Source organism: Sturnira hondurensis, unplaced genomic scaffold (assembly GCF_014824575.4).
Source record: "Sturnira hondurensis isolate 20B ecotype Veracruz unplaced genomic scaffold, ASM1482457v3 Scaffold0004711, whole genome shotgun sequence".
In the NCBI taxonomy this organism is placed as follows: domain Eukaryota; kingdom Metazoa; phylum Chordata; class Mammalia; order Chiroptera; family Phyllostomidae; genus Sturnira; species Sturnira hondurensis.
In genome coordinates, this window is record NW_028077342.1 from 838,151 (window position 1) to 864,481 (window position 26,331).

At 39.6% G+C, this 26,331-nt stretch overlaps 1 protein-coding gene across 1 annotated transcript in view; it reads right to left on the minus strand.

Moving 5' to 3' along the window:
- Positions 1-6,481: 6,481 nt before the first annotated feature.
- Positions 6,482-26,331, minus strand: part of LOC118986919 (vascular endothelial growth factor receptor kdr-like) — a 163,915-nt gene continuing 144,065 nt past the window's right edge. Inside the window, exons 23-28 of the mRNA XM_037045971.1 lie at positions 25,991-26,113; positions 25,776-25,887; positions 20,352-20,451; positions 16,389-16,494; positions 9,926-10,032; positions 6,482-6,799 (exon numbers count right to left, since the gene is read on the minus strand). Of these exons, the coding sequence (XP_036901866.1) occupies positions 6,610-6,799; positions 9,926-10,032; positions 16,389-16,494; positions 20,352-20,451; positions 25,776-25,887; positions 25,991-26,113 (738 nt within the window). The 3' untranslated portion in view covers positions 6,482-6,609. The remainder of the gene's footprint in view (positions 6,800-9,925; positions 10,033-16,388; positions 16,495-20,351; positions 20,452-25,775; positions 25,888-25,990; positions 26,114-26,331) is intronic.

The following is a 26,331-nucleotide window of genomic DNA, read 5'->3' on the forward strand; positions in this document are numbered from 1 at the left end:
GGGTCTTTTGTGTTTCCGTATAAATTTTTGGAATATTTTTGTAGATCTGTGAAATATGCCATTGACAATTTAATAAAAATTGCAGTGAACCTATAGATTGTTTTGGGTAGTATGGACATTTTAATGATGCTAATCCTTCAAATGCATGCACATTGTGTATGCTTCCACTTACTTGTGTCTTTCCTGATTTCTTTCTTCAACATTGTACAATATTCCAAGTACAGATCTTTTACCTTCTTTTTTAAAAAAATATTTTATTTATTTATCTTTAGAGGGGAAGGGAAGGAGAGAGGGAGAGAAATATCAATGTATGGTTGCCTCTCGTGTGTCCCCTGCCGGGAACTGGCCTGCAACCCAGGCATGTGCCGCGACTGGGAATCGAACCTCGATACTCTGGTTCGCAGGCCCGCGCTCAATCCACTGAGCTACACCAGCCAGGGCCAGATCTTTTACCTTCTTGATTAAACTTATTCTTAGGTACTGAAATGTCTGTTTCAAATAGTTCATTACCGGTGTATAAGATTTGCTCCTTTGCCAAATTCATTTCTTAGATCAAGTTGTTCTTTTGGTGCAGTCTTTAGGTTTTTCTATGTATGATATCATGTCTTGCAAATAGTGACAGTTTTATTCCCTTTTTAAAAAGATTTTATTTATTTTTTAGAGAGAGAGGAAGGGAGGGAGAAAGAGAGGGAGAGAAACATCAATGCGTGGTTGCTTCTCATGCACCTTCCACTGGGGACCCACCCGCAACCCAGGCATGTGCCCCAACTGGGAACCAAACCAGTGACTCCTTGGTTCACAGGCCCATGCTCAATCCACTGAGTTACACCAGCCAAGCTACTCCCTTTTTTCTAACTTGATATCTTTGCTTTTTCACACTTGTGAAATAATAGAAACCTGTGGTCTTCTGGAAGTTTGTTTACTCCACATATGGTAAAATTGACCTTTACAAAACCATCTCAAGTAGAAATGATAGGGGAGGGAAAGATACTGCTTGGAAGAAGTAGCAGTTAAAGCTTTCAGAAATATATAAATGCCAAATAATATCAGGAAGATTATATTTCTGGATTGTACATATATGTATGTATAGATATCTATACTTCTGTATTTAAAATAAAAATACAATATTATTTGATTACATAATAATAAGATACAACTTATGGAAGGGGAAGATTTATTCACTTGTATACATTCTCCATCTGGCTAAGGGAAAAGCTAAGGAAAGCTTTATGTTACAAGGATTTACTCATGTTTGGGAATTTCCTGACACATTTGCAGTCAGGAAAGAACAAGGGGAACAAAGGAAATGTGTACAAAACGTGTACAAAGGAAATGGTAGTAGAAGGCTGCTCCTTACATAGTGAAATTTTTGTCAAAGCTGAACATTTGCTAAGCACTGGACCGCACCATCCTGACCTTCATCCATTGCTCAGGTAGGGCCTTCGCACCACCTTAGCAGCATGGCCATATCATAAATCTAGGGCAGAGCTTCTCATTTTTCTCTCTATGGGGTAAACTGAAAATTTGATATTACAAGATAGAGGTTAAATGACAATCCTCTACCAAAAAGTGTTCTAATTTTCTTCTCTGACCCTGTTTCTGGAGCAAATGTTTTTTTTTTCATTTTTTTTAACCTAACGGGAACAGTCTCATGTCAGAATGACATCCTGTTGGTAGGGGGGAAATGCCAGCAGGGTAGGATGACCCCAGAATTTGATAGGCTTTTTATCTTATAGTCAGAGAGGAAGAATAATAGAATGAACACTTATCTGAGACAGATGAGGAGTTCCATGCCTCAAAGGACCGAAGTCTTGCATCAGACTACTTGGTGGCAGGACCATCAGTAATGTTTCTGTGGTCACTGCTACTGTTGCTGCCTTGGCAATAAGTGTGTCACTGGGTGCCAGGAGAGGGGTTAGTGACTTCTTTGAATCACTCACCTTATGAAGCACATAGAGACAAGCATCCAAGAGACAAGATTAGAGAGGTAGGTTGAAGTTAACAATTGATCCCTAAGGGGAATCTCATTGTCTATGGGGAATGAAGAGACTTCAGAAAAAGCAGTCTGGCTGCTGGTGAACATACCAGGGTGGTATTAGCACTCTGTATGCAACCCAGCCCAATCTCTGTTATCGGCTACTTTTTACATGACTGTATATTAGTGTCAGAAAGCCTCTTGGAGGGGGTGAGTGTTGTAGAACTGCCAAGCAGAGCGGGGCACATTAGTCAAGACAGCCTTCCAAGCCATGCAAAATCACCTTTGGCAACTCCTGGACGGGATTCCCTAACAAATCTGCTTCTAGGCTGCTGCTGAGCACTCGTGGGTACACAGGAATCCAAAGAGGCATGCAAAAGAATGAAAGCTGTGTATTTATTCTCCTAAGGAGAATACTATAGGCTGCAGAATTTTCATCTGGAGAGTAAAAAGTGTCTTTAAGCCTATGGGTCTCGTTGTCCCCAAGGTGTAGAAACAATAAGTTAAAAAGTCTAGCAAATGTGACAAGGAAAGCCTATTTCATTAACTGCAGGATATTAAAGACTTTACCAACAAAATTAGACAAAGATAAGTAGCTAGAAATATCCCTGGGGACCATGCAAGAATCCCTGAGAAACCTGGTTAGTTGGACTCCCTTAACAATTTAAGCTCTACTTCCCAGCCTCACAAATAATTGGATGGGTCCCTGAGTCAATACCAATCCATTCTCTTCCCTCCCCCTTCTCATCCTCGGGGTGAAAGGGAGCTAGCTATCAGCAGAGCAAGCATTACCCAGAGTTTGATGGAACATTTGCCCAACCTGGAACACTGGGAGGAGTTCAATGTAAGAAAGGGTCTAGTAAATCCCAGAGGGGAATGAGGTATCTGACATGTGAAACTATTATTGGACACCATGCTCCCTCTGTATGAGAGGTGGTTCCTCTCATAGAGTGTGGTTTCGCCTGAAGAACGGGTGCCATTCTAACATGCCACTTTTGGTATGGGATAACAATTTAGAAACATCGCTTGTGTATATATGTGTATATGGCTACATGAATATAGACTCCAATACGAGGAAGAATAGTTGAGTTTAAAACAATAGGTTGGTAAATTATCAACACAAAACAGTAACATTTGGATAATGTATCCACTGTGGGCTGTGGACAAGAACCTTTCATAAGATAATGTGGGATGCTGGTTGGCTCACCACACCTGTTCACATGGTTGGGTGAGGGCAGCGATATCTGCGCACCCTTCAGGTGAGAAGTGACATTCTTGATGGAGGGTTTTCCCCCTTCAAGAGGTAAACAGAGGTGAGGAGCCCCCTCTTAGTGCTTATCTTTCCTGCCCATGGCCCAATACGAGGTCCAATAGAGAATAGGGGACAGAGACAAAAGAACTCTTCAGTAGCTGAGAGCACTAGTGAAGGAATGGAAGGAACTGCCTTAAGTAATTCGGCCAAAACAGCCTAGTCTGACATGGCCTTTGATTCAAGGAAAGCTGCTCTAGAACATAATTCAACTAACAAGATAAATTATAAATCATACCAATTAAAAATCTGGAGCTTCAAACTTTTTAAGTTTAACACTTTGAAGTGTTTCTATTGTTTGCTGGTCTAAGTGTCCTATCACAAATTCGTATGGATAGGAATGCGGTCATTTCTTTATAAATTTTTGTTCCTGAGACCTGTTGTGAGGCGTCCTTGGAACTGTCTGAAGATGTTTATATTGACTCTGTATCTATGTGAAGTCCTCTTAAAAGTTCTGGTCAGTGTCTGCCTTGAGAAAAAGCTTTTTATAAAGCAGATGCCATGTAAGCATGTCCTGCCAAAGGTGAATTCTCTTGCTGGATAAATTGAATGAACTTCTCTTTTTTAAAACAGTGGGTAGCAGAGCCATGTGCATTACTGAAGTTTTTTTAACAGTTGAGAGGCTCTTTCCCCCAGTTAAGTTAAATCAGAAATATAGTAGATCGCCCTGGCTGGTGTAGCTCAGTGGATTGAGCGTGGGCCTGCGAACCAGATGATCGGGGTTCAATTCCCAGTCAGGGCACATACCTGGGTTGCAGGCCAGGTCCCAGCAGGGGACCCACAAGAGGCAGCCATACATTTCTCTCCCTCTCTCCTTCCCTTCCCCTCTAAAGATAAATTAAAAAACAATGTAGTAGATCATCAACTCTGTTCTTGGGGATCCAACTACATAAAGTTTGTGTTAGGTAATGCTGGTCTTTGGCAACACTGATGACCATCAAGACTGGGATTTCATACCAGGTGAGTGGACAAATGATCAATTTATTGCTATCTTTAGAGCCATTCTTTTTCAGCAGACAGGAAAGAGGGAGGAATCAGGTTTAGCCCTTCACTATAACCTTCCTCCATTCAACTCACAGGATCTTCCTAGGCCAGTAACAAAGCCGATTCAGATAATTTCCTCAGAGTACAGCTGCCAAAGGAGCACTTCCTGGAGAATATATGGAGGAAGGCAAATCCCCTAGTTAATAGTTGGAAGCTGGTGGTTATCCACTATCCTTTCTGCCGTCATATATACGGCACTACTTTTTCTGAGCCAGGCAGCAAATGTGTGTAGTATTGTCAACAGGCTAAGGTATGGGAGTGATAGGAAGCTTTGCATTTAGCTCTTGGTTTTGAATACCCCCAAACATGGTTTTTTTTTCCCTAGGACTCGGGCCTGTGTCTTTGGGCCTTTTTACAAACTTCTTAAATGAACAAGTAATGGGAGTAGCTTGCTTTGCCTTTTACATCACTAATGCTCGAGTCACAAACGAAAACTGGATTTGAGAGTCCTGGGTTTAATGGGAGCAGCTGCAGCAGAAGCTCAGGCCTGTTTCCATAAGGAAGGAAAGAACTACTCTTGAGATCTATTCCAGTTGCATTATTTACATTAGGAGGTGTTTGTGTGTGCATGCACATGTGTCTACCAGGTCCAAACAGTGGAAACAGCATTAGGCTAGCTGTCAGAAGACATGCATCCAAGCCCCTTCATTTCTCTGGTTCTTAGTTTTCCCATTTACAAAATGGGAAGTGGGGATGAACCATGCATCTTTCAGGTCATGTTTGTAAAGTGTTGCTTACTCCTTTTCCTTGGTGCCATGAGCATGAATTTAGAGGAGACTATCTGTAAAATCAATGTATAGTCTCACCACACAATCCAGAGATGAGTTTAGGATGAAGGTGGGGGGTGGCCCTGCCTCATCAGAATCAAATGGCTAGTTGCTTTTCAGAGATTACAGAAAGGGCCAGTATTTATCAGTCACCCCTGACCAACACCAGGGGAACTACATTTTTGTCCTTTGGCAGAGGTAGTGACAGGACATCTCTAGAAGCAGAGTACAGGCCAATCTGGATGGGCACTGAGCACATCACTTCCCTCACTGCTTTTGTCTGAATCCATAGACGTATGTGGATCTGGGACCTTATGTGTCAAAGTCATTCTATTCTTGAAATTCACATGAGTTGGATTGAATGTTTTCTGCCATAGGAACAGAAAAGTGATGACTGGTAGTTCACTGGGAGACCATCCTAAATATACTGGACATTGCCAACTCCCATTAAAACTGCTAGCAATTGCTTAAAACCAAAGGAGGCTATGTAGTGTTACAGATGCCTCGTGGGTAGACACTACAGGCAAATAGCCACCAACTCCTCTCCACTGGCAAACCCTAGTACATTTCAGGCCTTAAAAATGGCTGATTGAATTTTTTTTAATTAGAATGATTTTTTTAAAAGATTTTATTTATCTTTAGAGGGGAAGGGGAGAGGGAAATGTCAATGTAGGGTTGCCTCTTATGCAGCCCCTGCTGGGAACTGGCCGGCAACCCAGGCATGTGCCCTGACTGGGAATTGAACCATGATCATGTGGTTCACAGGCCCGTGCTCAATCCACTGAGCTACACCAGCCAGGGCTAATTAGAATGATTTTTAAAAATATTTCATTTATTTATTTTTAGAGAAAGGAGAAGAGAAGAGTGGGAGAGAAACATCAGTGTGTGGTTGCCTCTCATGTGTCTCCTACTGGGGACCTGGCCTGCAACCCAGACATGTGCTCTGACTGGGAATTGAACCAGTGACCCTTTGCTTCACAGGCCCACGCTCAATCCACTGAGCCACACCAGCCAGGGCTGATTTAATTTTCTTAAGAAAAGAAATCCAGGTAACACCCACCAAGCCCTGCCAATTGTCAACATTGGAACATGATGTGGTCACAGTTTCTGACTTAGAAGCTCTGTGGGTCTTTGAGGGGTCAACAGAGATGGTTCCTTCTAATGGCCCTTGTGAAAGTGTAATGGGTAAAGTTGGTGGTGAGATGTGTAGAATCATTGAATACGTAGTTGTGAGTCTGAGCACATCTAGATAGGGTCATTGGTGTTTAATAGGAAGGGAAATGGGACTGAACATCAAGGTGTGTCTCTATCAGGCCCGGGGGCCTGCCTTCAGCCAGCTATGCCCCCAAAGGGTGTGAGGAAAGGAGATTCTCTGCCAAGGTGTTCTTTTTTTCATTCTCTATTCCCAAATTCACAATTCTGCTACCATGACCTGAATGTGAACAGAATTGGTTGATTTCTGAGGCAAAAAAGGGAGTAGTTTGAAAGGGGTGGCAAAGGGCACTGGTACTGGGTTATATGCGTACAGTGCTGTAGTGGACCACAGAGTTATAGTCGGGTGGTGGGCTGTGGCATTCAAGGGTAGAATCCAGTGGCAGGAGGGAAGTCTCTTTCATCTGGTCTTCCTCTTCAACTCCAAGGGTTGAATGAAATTTCACAAGCTCCATCTCACCCTCCCTCAGAAAGGACTCCTTGTTCTTCAGGCTGGTCAAAGAGAAAAAGAAACATGCTTAGCCTAGAACTGATCATTTTTCGAAGACAGGAGGGCATATTTTAGACACAGAGATGGCAGATGTTGGCAGACATGTAAGGGAGACTGAAGCTTCTTTTGGAAAGATCAAATTCTCCCCCATGGGGAAGCCAAAGGTCAGTGCAGGTCTACACAAGTCATTATGGTGACCCTGTGCTAGGCAAATGGGGAAACTAAAAAAAAAAAAGATCCTGAAGAAATTAAAGATACAAATAAATAAAAACATATACTGTGCTCATGGATAATAATAATTAGCATCAAAATGTCCATAGTACCTAAAGGAATCTATAGATTCAACATAATTCCTGTCAAAATACTCTTGGCATATTGCACAGAACTAGAATAAATAATTTGGAAATATATGGTGAACTTCTAAAGATGCTGAATAACTTCAGCAAATTTGAGAAAGATATGATGCATCACACTACATAACATAAAAGTATACTACAAGGCCATAGCAATAAAAACAGCCTGGTACTGGCATAAAAACAGACACATAGATGAATGGAACAGAAAAGAGAGCCCACAAGAAACTCACACTTATATCATAAATATTTGACAAATGAGGCAAAAATATACAATAGGGTAAAACAGACTCTTACATAAATGGTGTTTGAAAAATTAGACAGATACATGCAAAAAATGAAACTAGACCACCTTCTTACAGCATATTTAAGAATAAACTCAACATCAACTTAAGACTTAAATGTAAGACTCAAAACCATAACATAAAACTCCTAGAAGAAAACATAGGCAGTAAAGTCTCTGATATTTCCCCTAGCAATACTTTCTCTGGTGGGGGGTGGTTATAGGGGCTGAGGTGGAAAGAAAATAGATTGTATTCCTATTAAATAGATTGGAAAGAAAATAGATTGTATTCCTATTAAAAAATAGGAATACATAAAAAAAAACATAGGGTCAGGCAGAAGTAGTACCTGCTTGAGTATGGTTAGTAGGGTAATAATATATAATAATTTATAGTTTGAATTTGAACATTTCACCTAAAATGTCATATGGTATGCTTGAGTGTGACAGTTATGTTACAGAATTACATACTTATGATTTCATAACAAAAGGTTTTATAATAAAAAAGGGCATTATTTGTGCTGGACCCTGTATTTTTGCACAAGAAAGGAAACCATCGTCAAAACAAAAATACAATCTATGGGCCCTGGCTGGTGTAGCTCAGTGGATTGAGCGCGGGCCTGCGAACCAAAGGATCACGGTTCGATCCCCAGTCAGGGCACATGCCTGGGTTGCAGGCCAGTTCCCAGCAGGGGACTCATGAGAGGCATCCACACATTGATATTTCTCTCCCTCCCTCCTTCCCTTCCCCTCTAAAGATAAATGAAATATTTTTAAAAATACAGCCTATGGGATGTGATTTACCTATGATATATTTGATAAGGAATTAATATCCAAACTTTATGAAGATCTCAGACAACTTAAAACCAGAAAAACAAGCAACCCAATTAAAAAATGGGCAAAGGATCTGAATAGAGACTTCTCCAAAGAGGATGTACAGATGACCCCATAGACATATGAAAAGATGTTTAACATCATCTATTGTGATGGCTGATGGTTGTCATGCTCTGCCACAGCTACTGGGTCTCATCATAAGTACACAGCAATGGAGGCCAGTGTTGAGGGCGAGGCTTAGGGGATACAGGTATATAGCTGGAGCCTGACACTCTACCTGAGCTGACCCTATGATTGTCTTTCTTCTGAAACATGCTGTTGACTTACAGCTGTCATCAAATGTTTACAGTGTTAGGAGCAAAATGCCAATGAAGTGCAAAATAAGCTAGACTTGAATGAACCAGGCGATGTGTACAATATGGAAAACTTTGAGACCTAAAGCTTTTTAAGAAACATTTATGCGATAAGTACTGGAGCTGCAGTACACCTAGGTTCAGCATAGTATCACTGGAATCATACAAATTTTTCATCCAATGACTAAATGATGGGATCAGGAACTGCTGCATAAACGCGGCTCATCCTTGGTGGGCTCACTGTAAGCCTCAGCTCCTCTGGGAATCTTCTACTAAGACCATGACAACCTTATATTTTATGTGTATTAGTGAAAGGTACCCCTTGTTGACAGAATCTTCCTCCTGAACCCTAATGAATGATAAACTAACTCTGTGAAAAGTGTGCCTTCCTCTAGGCACACAGAGCTGTTTCAGGGCAGAGGGATTGTCAAGTAGAACACAAGCTGGATTCAGTCCCCATTTTCTCCCTGAGCTGAGCACTTGTGTCATATACGAACTACCCCACTGTAGATGTAGACCCTGCCTCGATGTCTTAACCCTATATTGATTACTCTATTGTCTAAATTCTTATAATTCTTAATCCACACCACTCAGGTGTGCCCCCTTGACCAAACTTCCTAGACTTGTTCATAATCATGCATGTCTTCTATTGCTACTAGATTGTTAGTTATTTTGAGTGGTCTTATTTTATACCATCTCAGTGCCTAATAATGTTGAACACAAAGGTATTTAATATGTTCACTGTTCACTTGAAATGAATTCAGTTGTGCTTCGTCTTATCCTCTGTTGCCCTTGGGCCCTTCTCCACTTGCTATTCAACATCCTCTGTTGGCAGGAACACTGTTTGTTATCGCTGCTCATTTCTATGTGGAGGACACGCTGCCCTCCCAGTCTCTTAAATCATCCCCTCACTGTGAGAAGGGAAGTTAGTTAGCAGATTGGTGAGAAGTAATTGCCTGCTTTTGCCAAGTCCTTTCTCTCTTTAGGACTTCGTTGGCGGCAAAAAGACTGTCTTTTCCCTGAGGGGGAACCTGAAATTTTAGGGTAAATCTAATTCAGGATCATGTTAACAAGTCCATCTGGCTGCAACTGTAAGCCAATTCTCTAATCTACTTTATATCAACAAGAAAGCTGGAGCAAAGACCTTAAATTGGCACTATTGCTTATGTTTTAACTTGCTCAGAACTCTGGGAAAAGGGGGTATAATGTATTGATCCCCCTTTAAAAAATGACTGATTCTAGACAACTATCCTTGTTAATAGTTTTCCAAACCATTTTCTCAAAGAAGCAGAAGCTACTGAATCTCACCTGGCTTCCATGGTGATATTATTGCTTATGGTCTCCTCTACAGGATCCAGGGCCATGAATGTAGGTGTTCCGCCAGTGCCGTTCAGGGGTATGTAGTCTTTGCCATCCTGCATGTGAAAACAGACATGCCCATCACTCCCAAGGTACAAATATGCTAATTTGCATTTGTGATGTCCTTTCCTGCCAACATCTGGCTATAAGAAGGGATGCTGGCCTTCACTGGCCAATTGAGAAGTTTGTTCTACTTCTCTATTTACCTCAAAATCCCTGCTTAACAATTTAGAACCACACCTTTTGTGCCACCGAAGTTGATTCATAAGGCTGTACTTACAGACTTGTGGATTCGGTGTTTTTTATAAAAATATTTTATAAAGAAATTTTTCTTCTTCCCTCTTAACTTCCCCCATCCTCTCCCCTCTGACATAACCAATCTTACAAAGGATAAAGGGAGTGAGCAGAAGCAGAAAGTCCTTTATGAAGAGAACCAATGAAGGGATCCAAGATGGCAGCGAATAGTTGGAAGTTACATTCACCTTCTCCGAGCACCAAATCTGAATTAACAACTAAATTATGGAACAAGCGCCCTGGCTGGCGTAGATCAGTGGATTGAGCGCGAGCCTTTGAACCAGACAATCGTGGTTCGATTCCCAGTCAGGGCACATGCCTGGGTTGCAGGCCGGTTCCCAGCAGGGGACTCACAAGAGGCAACCATATATTGATACTTCTCTCCTTCCCTTCCCCTCTAAAGATAAATAAATAAAATCTTTTAAAAGTTTATGTAACAAGCAACGTGAATAAACAAAAGACTAGCTGAACAGAAGTCTTATAACTAAGGATAGATATACAGAAGAAGCTACCTTGAGACTGAAAGGAAGGGCAGAGATGCCAAAAGGAATGGTCTTATTGTACCCAATTGTGGTGGTTGAGAATCTGGGTGGATATCTCAACTGCAACCCCCCTGCCAAGGAATGAGGACTCTCAACCCCATTCCAGGTTCCTGGAAAGAGGAGCCCACATAGCATCTGGCAGGGAAAACCAGCAGATTCTGACCACCAGGATGAGGTAGAAAGCTGTAAGAAACACAGGTACCCTCTTAAAGGGCCAGCACACAGAATCTTTTTTGCAGCCACTCATCTTGGGATTTCAATGGAGGGGACCTTGGCTCAGAGCAAAGTGGGGAGACTGGATTGTGTAGCTTTGGGGATAGGGCTGGAGGGACAGTCACCAATGTCCCTGTGCTGAGTATCTTTCCCACACTGCCCAAAGATGCCATCCTTCCTAGCTCAAGCACTCCTCTCTATATGGCATCAGCCTGGGTATGCACAGCAAAGAAAAACAACCTATTGAATGGGAAGCAATGTTTGCCAATGATACATGTGATAAGGCATTAATATGAAAAATATTTAAAAAACAGATACAGCCCTGGCTGGTGTAGCTCAGTGGATTGATCGTGGGCCTGCGAACCAAAGGATCACGGTTCGATTCCCAGTCAGGGCACACACCTGGGTTGCAGGCCAGTTCCCCAGTAGGGGACACATGAGAGGCAACTGTACATCGATGTTTCTCTCCCTCTCTCCTTCCCTTCCCCTCTAACAATAAAATCTTAAAAAGAAAAAAGGAAGCACCCCCCCAACACACACACACAACTCAACACCCAAAAACAAACCATCCACCCTGGCTGGTGTGGCTCAGTAGATTGAGCACGGGCCTGCAAACCACACGATCGCGGTTCGATTCCCAGTCAGGGCACATGCCTGGGTTGCAGGCCAGTTCCCGGCGGGGAACTCATGAGAGGCAACCATACATTGATGTTTCTCTCCTTCTCTCCTTCCCTTCCTCTCTAAAGATAAATAAATAAAATCTTTAAAAAAATCCAATTAAAAAATGGACAGAGAACCTAAGTACACATTTCACCAGAGGGAATACAGACAGACAGCAGACAAATGAAAAGATGGTCAACATCAGTAATCATGAGAAATGCAAATCAAACCAAACTGAAATACCACCTCACAGCTGTCTTAAAGTCTATGATCAATAAATCACAAATAACAGGTGTTCGTGAAGATGTGGAGAAGATGGAATCTTCCTGAATTGTTGGAGAGAATGCAGACTATGCCATCATTATAAAAAACATGGTCCTCAAAAAATTAAAAATGAAACTGCTTTATGACCAAGTGATTCTACTCCTGTAGTTATATCCTAAGCAACCCAAAATACTAATTTCAAAGAATATATGCATCCTATGTTCATTGCAGCATTATTTACAGTAGCCAAGAAATGAAAGTAACCCAAGTGCCCATCAATATATGAGTGAAAAGAAGAGCTGTGGTCCATATAAACAGTGCCATATGACTCAGCCATAAAAAGAATGAAATTTTACCATTTGCAAAAGCCTGGATCAGCCTAGAGGGAATTATGCTAAGTGAAATGACTTAGAAAGACAGATGCTATATGATATTGCTCACACGTGAAATCTAAACAAAACAGGAACAACCTCATAGATACAAAGAACAAATTGATGGTAGCCACACTGGTGAGGGTTTGAGAGGGTTAAGTTTTAAAGGGGAAGGAATTCAGATGTACAAGTTACTACATATAAAAATAGTCACAGGGATATATAGTACAGCATAGGAAATATAGTCAACAGTGTTGTAATAACCATGTATGCTGTCAGACGGGTACTGGAAATACTGGAGTGATCATTCTGTAAGATGTATCATTACCTAACCACTATACTGTAAACCTAAAACTAATATAAAATAATATTGAATGTAAGTTGTATTGAAAAATGAAATTTAGCCCTGACTGGTGTAGCTCAGTAGATTGAGCGCGGGCCTGCAAACCAAACAACCACAGTTCGATTCCCATTCAGGGCACATGCCTGGTTTGCAGGCCAGTTCCCAGCAGGGAACACATGAGAGGCAACCATACATTGATATTTCTCTCCCTGTCTCCTTCCCTTCCCCTCTAACGATAAATAAATAAAATATAAAAAAAAAGAAAAATGAAATTTAAATGAAAAACATAAGAGTGACGGGAGGGGAGACGGAGGGGGCTGTAGGGGAAAAGGGGGAAGGGTTTTCAGGAACAAGTATAAAGGACATGTGGACAAAAACAATGAGGGGGTGGAAACAGGGGGAGGAGGTGGGGATGGCAGGGGTGGTGGGAAAAGGCTGAAAACTGTACTTGAACAACAAAAAAATGTTAAAAACAAAACATAAGAGAATCAGTGAAAGTACAAATTACTTTTAATTGACTATTTGTATAACTTTGGCTTGAAAAGTGGAGGCTGCTTATGAGGAACATCTTATCAGAAACTGGAAGATTACCAATATAGTTGACCATTGTTATGTGAAAAGTAGAAAATTTAACTAATATATTCAATGATCTGGGTAAGGTTATTTCCAACTAAAATATTGATGGTGCCATATGGCTTGTTCTTATTGCTGCTAATAAAATACAAGAAGAAAAAAACAGAGAAAAAATAAATAAAATGCAAGAAGAAAGATGTACTTGTGGGAACCACAAGTTGTTGAATAAATCTGACATTGTCAAGAAAATATGGCCTGAAGATCAATCTAGAGAACAAAATGTCTCAAGGAATTTTAAGGAGATTGTCCTCCAACATTTTAGCAAGACTCTAAATTATAGAAATGCTTATGTCAGAAGTTTGTGGGTATGGTTTTGTTCAAGTAAAGTGAACCCCAATAAGCTTCACAAGAAGACCACAAAAGTCTTAAGAAAATTGTGTGAACAGAAACACTGTCAACGTGCAGTGAAAGGGACAGAGACAGTATATAATGAAAAGAGCCCATTCACATTCCTCAATTCTATTGGCAGTAAGTAGGCTGGAAAAAAACTATTGAGCTGCAAATACAGCCTACCTTTAATGATGGAAGAAATATCATGGCAAAACCAATTTTTCAAAAAACACTGTTCCCGCTGCCTAGAATTCTTCTTGCACTTTTCCAATAACTCCTTCTTATCTCTCAAGATCCTGGTATCCTTTCTTCCTGGTATTCATCATACTCTACTACAAACCTTCTTTTTTATTTGTTTTTTTTTTAATTTATTTTTATTTTTATAGTATTTTTTCTATTACCATTTACACCTCTTATATCACCCTCCCCCCACAATCACCACGCTATTGTCTATGTCCATGAGTCCTGTTTCTTACTAGATTTTGTGTTCCTTGAGGTCAGAGGTTATATTTTTTTATCTTTAAAGCAACACTGTTCACAGTAACCAGAGGGGAGGGAGGAGGGAGATAATGGGGAAAGAAAGGAAGGGTCAAGTCAAGGAACACATATAAAGGACCCATGGAAAAAGCCAAAGGGGCGAAGGAACATGAATAGTGGACTCATGGGCATGGACAACGGGGGTGGGGTTGGCTGTGGGAGTGGGGGAAGACGGGGTAGGGATGAGCAATGAGGAAAAGGCAGTGTAACTGTAACTGAACAGCAATGAACAAATGAATGCACTGGGGGGAAATTATCAATCAATCAATCAATCAACCAACTGTGTGCATTGCAATAGCTGGCACAGACTAGATGCTCAATAAATAATTTATTTTTAAAATTTGTTTAAAACTTAGTTTATTAATTAGTTTACTTTTACCAATGATTGTATATATTGTAATGATCTTTTAAAAATGTAATCTTGTATGTTTTTCCATTACCTTTTACTCCCCTCAGGCCCCCTCCCCCAGCAACCACCACACTGTTGTCCACATCCGTGAGTCCTTTTTCTTTTTGCTCAATCCCTCCACCCCCAACCTCCCCTCCCCGCAGCTGTCATCCTGCTCTCCACCCATGAGTCTGTCCCCTGTCCCCATTTTCCTTGTTAGTTAAGTTTGGTCATTAGATTCCACATATGAGTGATATCATATGGCATTTTTCCTTCTCTGACTGGCATTTCACTTAGCAAAATATTCTCCAGGTCTATCCATGCTGTTGCAAAGGGTAAAATTTTCTCTTTTTTTACACAGTATTCCACTGTGTAAATGGCCCGTAGTTATTTTACCCAGTCATCTATTGATGGTCACTTGGGCTGCTTTCATACCTTGGCGTTTGTAAATAATGCTGCAATGAACAGAGGGGTGCTTATGTTCTTTTGAATTAGTGTTTGGGTTCCTTCCAATATACTCCGAGAAGTGGGATCACATGTCAAAAGGCAGATCCACTTTTAATTTTTTGAGGTGTCTCCATACTGCTTTCCACAGTGGCTTATACCAATCTGCATTCCCACCAACAGCATGAGAGACCCCTTTCTCCACATCCTGGCCAGCACTTGCTGTTTATTGATTTATTGATGTTAGCTACACTCACAGGTGTGAGGTGATATCTTGTAGTTTTAATTTGCATCTCTCTAATGACTAGGGATGTTGAGCATCTTTTCATATATCTATGGACCACCTGTATGCCCTCTTTGAAGAAGTATCTATTCAGGTCCTTTGCCCATTTTTTGACTGGATTGTTTGGGGGGTTTTTTTGGTGTTGAGTTTTGTAAGTACTTTGTAAATTTTGGTTACTAACCCCTTATCAGATGTATCAGTGAATATGTTCTCCCACTGAGAACTGTCTTATTATTTTGTTGATGACTTCGTTTGCTGTGCAAAACCTTTTAGTTTGATGTAGTACCATTTGTGTATTTTTTTCCCCTTTATCTCCCTTACCTGGGGAGATATATCTGGTAAGAAAATTACTATGAGCAATGTCCAAGATTTTGCTGCCTATGCTTTCTAGGATTTTTATGGTTTTGAGTCTAACATTTACATCTTTGATCCATTTTGAATTTACTCTTATGTGTGGTGTAAGAAGGTCATCTTTTATTTTTCTGCACAAATCTGTTCAGTTTCCCCAATACCATTTACTGAATAAACGGTCTTTAGCCCATTATATATGCTTGCCTCCTGTGTCAAATATTAATTGACTATAAAGATGTGGGTTTATTTCTGGGCTCTGTATTGTTCCATTGGTCTATGTGCCTGTTTTTATGCTAGTACCACGCAGTTTTGATTACAGTGGCTTTATACTACAGTTTGATATTAGGTAGTGTGATTCCTCCAGTTTTGTTCTTTTTTCTTGGGATCAGTGTTACTACATTGGACCTTTTGTTGTTACATATAAATTTTTGAAATCTTTGTTCTAGTTCTGTGAAATGTATTACTGGAATCACTTAGCCCTCCGCCATCTTGGATTTCTCAATTAATATTTTAATGAAGAAATTATATTGTTTCTAATTGCATATACTTTCTTCAGGGCTTTATTATTTCCCCATTTCACTTTTCCCATAATTGTTGCAATTATTTCCCTCAAACTCCCATACACTAGATGATGAGCTCCCCAAGGACTGAATATGAGCATAGTCCAACATTATAGTAGCCACAGCTCCAAGAACTGTGACTGAGTAGACAACATTAAAATGATGCTGATATGACAGAATAAAGGAAAGCAATGATTACCTGTTGAACGTTGGCCTGAAGGAGATCTCCAAGACGCCCGACAAGGTCCGAGAAGTTGGGTCTCTGAGTGCACTCACTGTGCCAGCAGTCAAGCATAGTCTGGTAGCTGAAGATTGAAAAAAAAATACCAAAAAAGTTTTCATCCTTTTATTCCAATTGCTTCTCCGACTTTTCCTATGGATGACGCCTGAGATCGTATCTTTCCAATTACCCCCAAGCCATATTCTCTGCTGTGGTTTTAGTGAGTTTTCTGAAAAGCCTGCCTGCTCCTTATCTCTCCAGTACTCTGTATGTCACCTTCATGCCCATTTGTTTCAGGTCTGTATGCATAAATGCATGCATATAATCAGCCATAATCAGTCCACTTGTAACCCACATATTTAGAAACCCCTAACTTAAAAAAAAAGCAACCTAGCATTTAGGTTTGTTGCCAAACTCCTTTGGTATAAAAAAAATGATGTGAATGGGGAGACTGATGTATTTGTCATGAAGCCAACTGGCTTCAAATATTCTCAAGACTTTGGGCTCTCCTCATGGTCTAGAAGATTATAGGATTGGGGTTGGATCTTCAAATATCTTTGGAAAATGGTTTAAAAGTGCCATCAATTTTAGATTTTAAGTGGCAACACTGGAATCCCAGACTGTACTTATTATTGACTTTGGTGAATGAGCCATCAACTAACTAGTAAATGCAGTTGCATGCTGAAATCACCGTTTATTAAAAAGAAATTGAACCCCTGGCTGGTGCAGCTCAGTGGATTGAGCGCGGGCCTGAGAACCAAAGGATCACGGTTCAATTCCCAGTCAGGACACATGCCTGGGTTGCAGGCCAATTCCCAGCAGAGGACTCACGAGAGGCAACCATACATTGATATCTCTCTCCTTCTCTCCTTCCCTTCCCCTCTAAAGATAAATAAAAAATCTTAAAAAAAGAAAAGAAATTGTGGTCATTAACTTATCTATACATTTCTATGAAAAACAGGCCTTCAAATCTGCTTTTACTACCTGTAGTAATTGTGCAAATTCACTCATTTTTTAAATTAAATTTATTGGCATCACATTGGCTAAGAAGATTATAAGATTCAAGCATGTATTTCTGATACATGATGTGTATATTGTACTGTGTACCCATCAGTCAAAGTCAGCTCACCTTCTGTTCCTATATATTTGATCCTTTGTACCATTTACAAACCTCACTCTTCCCTCTGGTAACCACCATACTGTTGTCTGTGTCTATGAGATTTTCCTTGTTCATTTGTTGCTTTCAGTCTTATATCCCACATATGAGTGAAATAATATGTTTATTATTTTTGTTTGGTGGTATTCCATAGTTCTTTCCTGTTTCCTCTTTTTTTTAAAAGCTACGTGTTTTGGGGGGTGTTTGTATATGTGCAGGTACCATTGGGTTTATAAGAAAATTTCATATATATAGTAGCCCTTTTTCTTTGAATCAATCTGATCTCTACCCTCCTTTGCAAACTCAGACCTTTACTGCCTTTCCTTTTATGTTTTTGTTGTCACAAGTTATTATTTATGCTGTGAGTTTTTGGTGATCTCACTCGCAGCTTTCTGATCTTTAGTTCTTTGTTTCAGGTAGAATAACCCCCTTGAGTATTTTCTGCAATGGAGGTCTTCTGGTTGTAAATTCCCTCAGCTTCTATGTTTCTGGAAAAGTCTTTATTTCTCCTTCATATCTGAAGAGTAACTTCACTATATTATTGTATGATAATAATATATAATATATACAATATAATTGTATACTGTACAGTATACAATAATATACACAATATATTTGTATATTACATATACAATATACAATATGTAATATAAGATATGATCTCAGGTGTAATACAATATATATTATATTGTACAATACACAATAATATATACAATATATACATGAAAGTTTCTCTCTCTCAGTAGTTTGAATATTTGGTTCCACTCTCTTCTAGCATTTAGAGTTTCTGCTGAGAAGTCTTATGATAACCTAATGGGATTTCCTTCATAGGTTACTTTTTTCTTTTGACTGCCGTGAGATTATTTCTTTGCATTGATTTTTTGATAGTTTTACTATAATCTACCCTGGAGAAGGCCTTTTTGGATTGTACTAATAAAGCAGTCTGTTTGCTTAACTGGATTCCAGGATCTAGCTTTTCCCATAGGTTTGGGAAGGTCTCATCAATTATTTGTTTGAATAGGCTCTTTGTTCTCTTCTCCCTCTCTTCTCCTTCTGCTATGCCCATCATTCTTAGATTGCTCTTTCTGATGGAGTCAGATAGTTCTCATAATTTGTTCCATTTTTTTAGGCTTAATTTTCTCTTTTCTTTCACTTGCATTATTTCTAGATTTCTATCTTTGATATCACTAATTTTTCCCTCCCTCCATCTGGTCAGCTCTTATTTCCTATGCTTACTAGTTCATTCTCTCTTCTATTGAGCTCTTCATGTCCTGGATTTTCATTTGTTTAAGTTTCAATCTCTTTGTAAAAGTATTCATTTTGTTCATTGATTTTGTTTCTGAGTTCATTAAACTATCTGTGTTTTCTTGCATCTCATTTAGTCTTTTTCAGAACTGCAATCTTGAATTCTCTTGTCATTTATATCACACACTTTCATGTCTTTAAGTATATTTTCTGGACATTTTTTACTTTATTTCTGAGCTGCCTCATTATCTTGGTTTTTCATGGTGTTTGATGGATTCCTTTTCTTTCTAGGCATCTATGTATGACTGGCACTTACTTCTCTATTAGATTGATAAGAAGTCTTTCTATTGCTTTCCAACAGGTGGTGCTGAATCATGAGTTTTTAGTTCTCTTGCATTGCTCTGGCTTTTCAGACCTCTGCTGGGTGATGGAAAATGCTTGTGTTCTATGGAAAGGTGGGCTTGTCTCATGTGTTCAGCTCACCTCTGTCTCAGGGAACCAACCCCCATGGGGAATGTGGTGGGCAATGTGTTTTTAAATCTGTGAAATCCCAGTGCAATGCCCTGTGTGGGAAGCTGCTGGCAGTCCAGGTTTGATGGGTGGGGGTGGAGTGAACTCGGGGAAGTTGGCTGCTTACTCTGTTGCTTTTCTCTCTCAGTAATGGTGGCCTCCACCTCTGTATCCACTCAACCCTGGGATTAGTCACAAAGTGTGCCTGTTGCTTAGGGAAAGTGTTTCTGTGTTACTAGTTCTTGGGCTTGAAGATAATGTTCTTTGCAACCTGACACTGCTACACATTCTTCTGGGGCCTGTTTCCAGCTCTGGGAAAGTCAGAGGAGGTGGTCAGGCTCTGTGATTTTGTTTCTGAATAGAATGCTGACTGCAGACAATCATAGCCACATGTCTGTGTTGTGTCCCTGCTTGGGTCATAGGGTTCAGCTGCCACCTATACTGCCCACTCCTGCAGAAATGCCCACTGATGCTCTTTGATCCTTCCAACTGAATAGAGCTCCAGCCATAACCTGATACCTTTCTTCTCTGGGCTGAGTCCTACAGCTCTTTTCCCTTCCCACCTCCCTTATCCACCCCCACTCGCCCAACGTCATATATTTCAATGCACAGATTGCTCAGACATGTTTGTGCATCAAAAAACGAATCTGTTGAATTATAAAAGTCCAAATTGTCAAACTTTAAGGGGAGATAATAAAGGGATCTCTCATGCTGCTATCCCTCTGACATCACTCTCTAGATTCACTTATCGATTTATTCAAAAATTCCAAGAACTTGGCTCCAGTTTGGTATATGCAATGAGAAACCAAAAACGGTGTGTGACTTGCAGTACTGCGATATTAGCTTTATTGTAAGCATCTGGACTAAACCTGTGATATCTTTGAGGTTTGCCTGTATACTTGAGAAAAGCAAAAGAAGTATGTGGGCATTGAACAAGATTTCATGTGTCATCATACATCATCTGTGATGTTCACTTTGACCTTTTTATCCAAAGTAATTTAGTCTGATGACCCTTAGCATGAAGAACTTACATTTCAGGAGTGGAATATTCAGGAGCTCTCATTCGTGTTCCTGCCTTAAGTTGACGGCAGAATTCTTCATCTATTTGCACTCCTGGGTATGGTGAGGCACCTGACACATAAGAAAAAACATATATCCTATTCATTCCCATGAAATAAGCAACTCATCAGGATCTTATAAGACAGACTTAAAAAAATTCTGAGGAGGGGCAAACAGCTCCAGATCTACACAGAGCATGTGACATAGAACTTCCATCTGCCTTTGACAATTTAGAGGCCTGACATAAATAATTCTCCTAGAAACCACATATATAAATTGTTTTGAGATGAAGGTAAAGGTTTTTACAAATGACCAATGAATTTCCATTGACTTGGCAATAAGTTGATGCTTTGACATTTTTTAAATTTATTGATTTGAAAGAGAGAGAAAAAGGCTGATTATTCCAGTTATTTATGGTTGATTCTTGTGTGTGCCCTGACTGGGGATCAAACTTGAAACATGGTCTATTGGGGCAATGCTCTAACCAACTGAGAGCTATACAGCCAAGCAATAATTTCATGCTTTGAAATAATATGTTCAGCCATTACCTGTGATTTGCTGGAATGTAACCTACCTTTCAATATAAGGTGGGTGATTTTATTTTTAATCCAAAAACATGTTTCTGCAGTCTCTCAATGCTCTTTTCATATTATACTTTAACTATGACATTCGAATGTAGCCTAAACAACAAGCAAGGGAGGAGATTTCCACCCAGTGTGGGCATCTGTTTGCTACTTGGGAAATGTAATCTTGGTGGCACCAAACCCAAAAAGGAAATAAGGCCTGAGAGTAAATTTCATGTTGGCAAGTGAAAAAAATAATTACAAAAATGTTTTATGGTAAAGAAAAAGTGCATTCCCTAACTTTGAATCACATTTTAAGAGATTACAAATGATCAAACCACAAGTCTCTTTGAACACCTTGTCTGTGCCAAACTACAATGTAAGCTACATTGCCAAACTCATGATTCTTACTTGGTTGCTTGTATTCAATAGTTATGAAAATTCTAAAATCCATTTTCTAGGACTTTGAGATTCGAGATGGTGACAGGCACCAATACAAAGCTACAAGGAACACAAGGAATCGAAGAAATAGGACATTGCCAAAGGGACAAAATAACATATATGCATGACACATAGACACAGGGAAGGTGGGGCTGGGCTGTGTGGAGGTGGCCAAGGGGGGAGGACGGGGACTTCTATAACAGTGTCCATAATAAAAATGAAGTTAAAAAACGGGCAAATGACCTGAGAAGATATTTCTCCAGAGAAGTCATGCAGATGCTCAACAAAAATATCAAGTATGTACAACATTACTAGTCATCATAAAAATGCAAATGAAAATCATGAGATAACACCTTACACCTGTCAAAGTGGCTGTAAGTAAAAGGTCAACAAACAATAAGAGATGGCAAGGATGCAGAGAAATGGGAATGTTCATGTACTCTTAGTGGGAGTGTAAAATGGTGCAGCCACCATGGAAAACATTGTGGAAGTGTCTCAGAAAAATAAAAACAGAAATGCTACATGACTCACCAATTTCATTTCTGGACACTTATGCTATGAAAATGAAAGCACTAATTCAAACAGGTATATACATCCTATGTTCATTGCAACATTATTTATAATAGCAAAACTATGGAAGCAACATAAGTATCCATCAAGGTATGAATCAATAAAAAAGATATGATATGGCATATTATTTAGGCATGAAAAATAATGCAATCATGTTATTTAAAACTTCATATATAAACCTACAAGGTATTGTAAGTGATATGAGGTGGACAGAGGATAAATGAGATGATTTCACTTATGTGGATTTTTAAAAAATATTAAGTGAACAAACAACAAAACAGAAACAGAAACAGACTCATAGAGGCAGAATACAAACTGATAGTTGTTACCGGAAGGAGCATGGGTGCAAAAGATGAAGGAGTATAAGAAGTGCTTGCAATAATAAAATACATTATAGTGAACTATGTACAGTACAGTGACAGATTGCTACTAGATATATCTGATGATCAAATCATAAAGTATATACAGACATACTTTGTTGTTCAGAACATATCATTATTCTAGTGTATATTTTTATTTCTGTCATTGATTAGTTGACAATAAAAGCAAAGATTTATTTATGAGCCCTCTATTCTGTCCATTGATCTATGTCTGTTTTTGTTCCAGTACTGTACAATTTTGAGTACTATAGCTTTGCAATATAGTTTCAGGTCAGGAAGCATGATACACCACCAACTTTAATCTTCTTTATTAAGATTTTGTATTTCTGTTCAGCATTTTTGGCTATTCGGGTCTATACAAATTTTAGGATTATTTATTCTGGTTTTAAGAAGAATTACATTGGTATTTTGATAGGGATTGCATCAAATCTATAAATTGCATGGAGTAATAGGTCATTTTAATCCTCCAATCCATGAGCCAGTATATCTTTTCATTTAATTGTGTCCTGTTATTGTTTTATAGTTTTCAGAATATAGGTCTTTCACCTCCTTGGCTAAAGTATTTTATTCTATTTGATGCAATTACAAATGGGATTGTTCTCTTCATTTCTCCTGATTGTTACTAGTGTATAGGAACATGATAAATGTCTGTATATTAATTGTATATCTTGCTAGTTTATTAAATTATTTTATTAATTCTATTCTTTCACTTTGGTTTATTTTTAATTAAATTAATGGAAGAGATATAGGTTAATAAAATTATTTAGGCTTCAAGTATAAAATTCTATGATACATCATCTGTATATTGTATTGTGTGCCTACCACCCAAATTCAGATCTTTTTTTCTCACCGTATATTTGACTCCCTTTACCCTTTGCTACTCCCATACCCCTCCTTTCCTCTGGTAACCATCATACTGTTGTCTGTTCCTATGAATTTTTGTTTGATTGTTTTTATTTGTTGCTTTCAGTTTTATATCTCACATATGAATGAAATCATAGGGTTCTTGGCTTTTTCTCTCTGACTTATTTTGCTTAGCGTGATGTTCTCAATATCTATCCCTGTTGCTGTAAATGGCAGCATTTCATCTTTTCTCATGACTGAGTAGTATCCATTACATATATGCGCCACATCTTTTTTTATTCAATCATCTATTGAAGGACATTTCAGTTGTTTCCATGTCGTGGCCACCATGAAAAATGCTGCAATGAACATAGGGGTGCATATATCTTTGAGAATAAATGTTTTCAGATTTGGGTGTAATACTCAGAAAAGGGGTTGCTGGGTCATGGTAACCTTCTTACATTTTTGAGGACCTTCCATACTGTTTCCATAGTGGCTGTACCAGTGCACATTCCCACCAGCAGTGAATGAGGGTCCCTTTTCTCCACAACCTCTCCAACACTTGTTATTACCTGTCTTGTTGATAACAGCGGTTCTAACTGGTGTGAGGTGGTAGCTCATTGTGTTTTTGATTTGCATTTCCTTGATAGCTAGTGAAGTTGAATATCTTTTCATTTGTCTGTTGGACATTTGTGTGCCTTCTTGGGAAAAGTGTCTTTTTAAGTTCTCTGTCCATTTTTAATTGGGTTGTTTGGTGTTGGGTTGCATTACTTCTTTATATATTAACCCCACGTTAGTGCTGTTGTTTGCAAGTATTTTCTCCCACTCAGTTGGTTGCTTTTTTGTTTTGTTGGTGTTTTCTTTGGCTGTGCAGATGTTTTTTAGTTTGATATACTCCCATTCATTTGTTTTTGCTTCCCTTTACTTCCCCTGCCTCTAAGGTCAAATTCATAAAATCCCCTCTAAGACAAAGTTTTCTAAGTTTAGCACCTATGTTTTCTTCTATGTAATTTATTGTGTTAGATGTTTCAATAAATGATGCTTGGAAAATTGGTTTCTTCAATACCTTAAGACTTCATCTTGCACCTGGTAGCTAGCTGTTTCAAACAAAAACCATAAATCTTTTCAAACTAAATATTTTTCTGTTCCAAAACTCTTTCTATACTTTTCAGAATTTTTTACAACTCAGAGTTCTGGCTCATTTACCACTCCAGCTTAATAAGGACTGGTTTAACAATAAGAGATGTATCGTTGAACCTTCTGGAATGCTATTGTGAAAAAGCAAGTCCTTCAGCCCTTATATACTGGCCCCTGTTCTCCCCTTCCAACTGGTTCCAACCTCAGGACTTCCGTGATGACCCAGTCTGATGGGCCTTCTCCCACCCTCCTCCTGAGTCAGGTATGAGTTTTACAGTAAAATTCCATCCCTTGTGGTATTATATACCACTTAAATAAACAGAACCACAGATAGTTAACTCAATGCACATACAAATAAGAATTTGCACATACATGGTAAGAAGGGTATGCACAGTAAAAGCATCAGACCGTGCATCTTACTGATGCACAGTAAGAAGGCTTCCTGGTGTGTTTATCAAGTTTCTCCCCCCCCCCCCCCCAGGTATCAGGAATGTGGGACTGGGAGTCTTGAAGACTGGTTTCAAGTTTTCCTGTGCTACTTTCCTCAGGATTCCACAGGACTTAGAAACACTGATGCCATGCTGTGGCTTGAGTAAGTTTGTCAATGTGCATGGTGGTAAAAAGTGGTGGGGAGCACTGGGGCGGTGGGCTTGGATGGGAGTAAAAGACAGAAACGTGTACTTGAACAACAATTAAAATAAATACATTTTTAAAAAGTGGAGCTTGGGAGTCAGACACACTGGGTTCAAATTCTGGCTCTATGAAAAATCTTTAAGAAGTTACTTAATCTCTCGGTGTCAACACAGCCCTGTCTGATGTGTGTACCTCTCCTTCCCTCTCTAACCTCACCTCCAGCTAGCTTTCAGCTCACTCATCCACTCCAGCCACAGTGGTCTTCTCTCCGAACCTCAAACTTACCGGGCACACTCCATTTGCTATTTCCCTTGTGCAGTATGCTCTTCTCCCAGATAGCTGTGTGGCTCATTCCCTCATTCTTCAGGCCTTTACTGAAGCAAATTTACTTTCTGTGAGGCCCTCCCTAATCATTCAATTTAAAAACTAACCCACATTCTACTCCATACCAATACCCCCCCTAAACCTCTTCTACATTTTTCTCCATACTACCTAACACTATTTAAATTTTTCCATGTTTTACTGATTAATTGTTCGGCTACTCTATTCTGACTAGAGGGCATGCTCCATGGCGGCAGGGATTATCATCTGCTTTGTTTACCATCGTATCTCCAGCATTTAGAATGCCTGGCACATAATAGGCTCTCAGTATTTTTTGAATAAATTTGATCATTCAGTAAATGAATGGGACAAATTTTCTTGGTTCTTAGTCAGAAGGGTTTTCTTCCTGATTCCATTGTATCCACAGGCCAAGGTCTTTTAAGTTTCAATATTGTAGCCAATGTTGACTGAGAATAGTGAGGGGGTGGCAACAAAAAGTTATACTTACCCAGAGAGAATATTTCCCACAGCAAGACGCCAAATGACCACACATCACTCTGGATAGTATAAACCTTGTCAAAAATGGCTTCAGGTGCCATCCACTTAAGTGGGAGTCTTGCCTAGAAAGCCAAAATGGGAGAGAGCCATGAAATAACATCCCTAACACCAACCGCCTCAAAGGGCCTGGGTTTGGGGAATAGTGCCAGTGAATCTTGAACTTACATCTCCCTTCCAGACATAGTCAGGGTCTTTGTAGATGTCTCTGGCCAAACCAAAGTCACAGATCTTCACAATGTTGTTATCAGTTAGAAGGATGTTCCGAGCAGCCAAGTCCCGATGAATGCACTGAAGAAAAAGCACAAAGGCGGCTCAGAGGGCTGCCAGGCCCTGGGATGGTGCAGGCTTATGGATTCTCAACCAGAAGGCTAGTTATTGAGTGTGGAAGGGAAAGGAATGAACATTCAGAATAGGAAAGTATCTCAGAAGTGCTCAGCCTGAGACAAAAGGATTTAAGCTAAAATTCACTAAGAGACTGATGCGTTGGTCTGTTCTGAAATTTGACT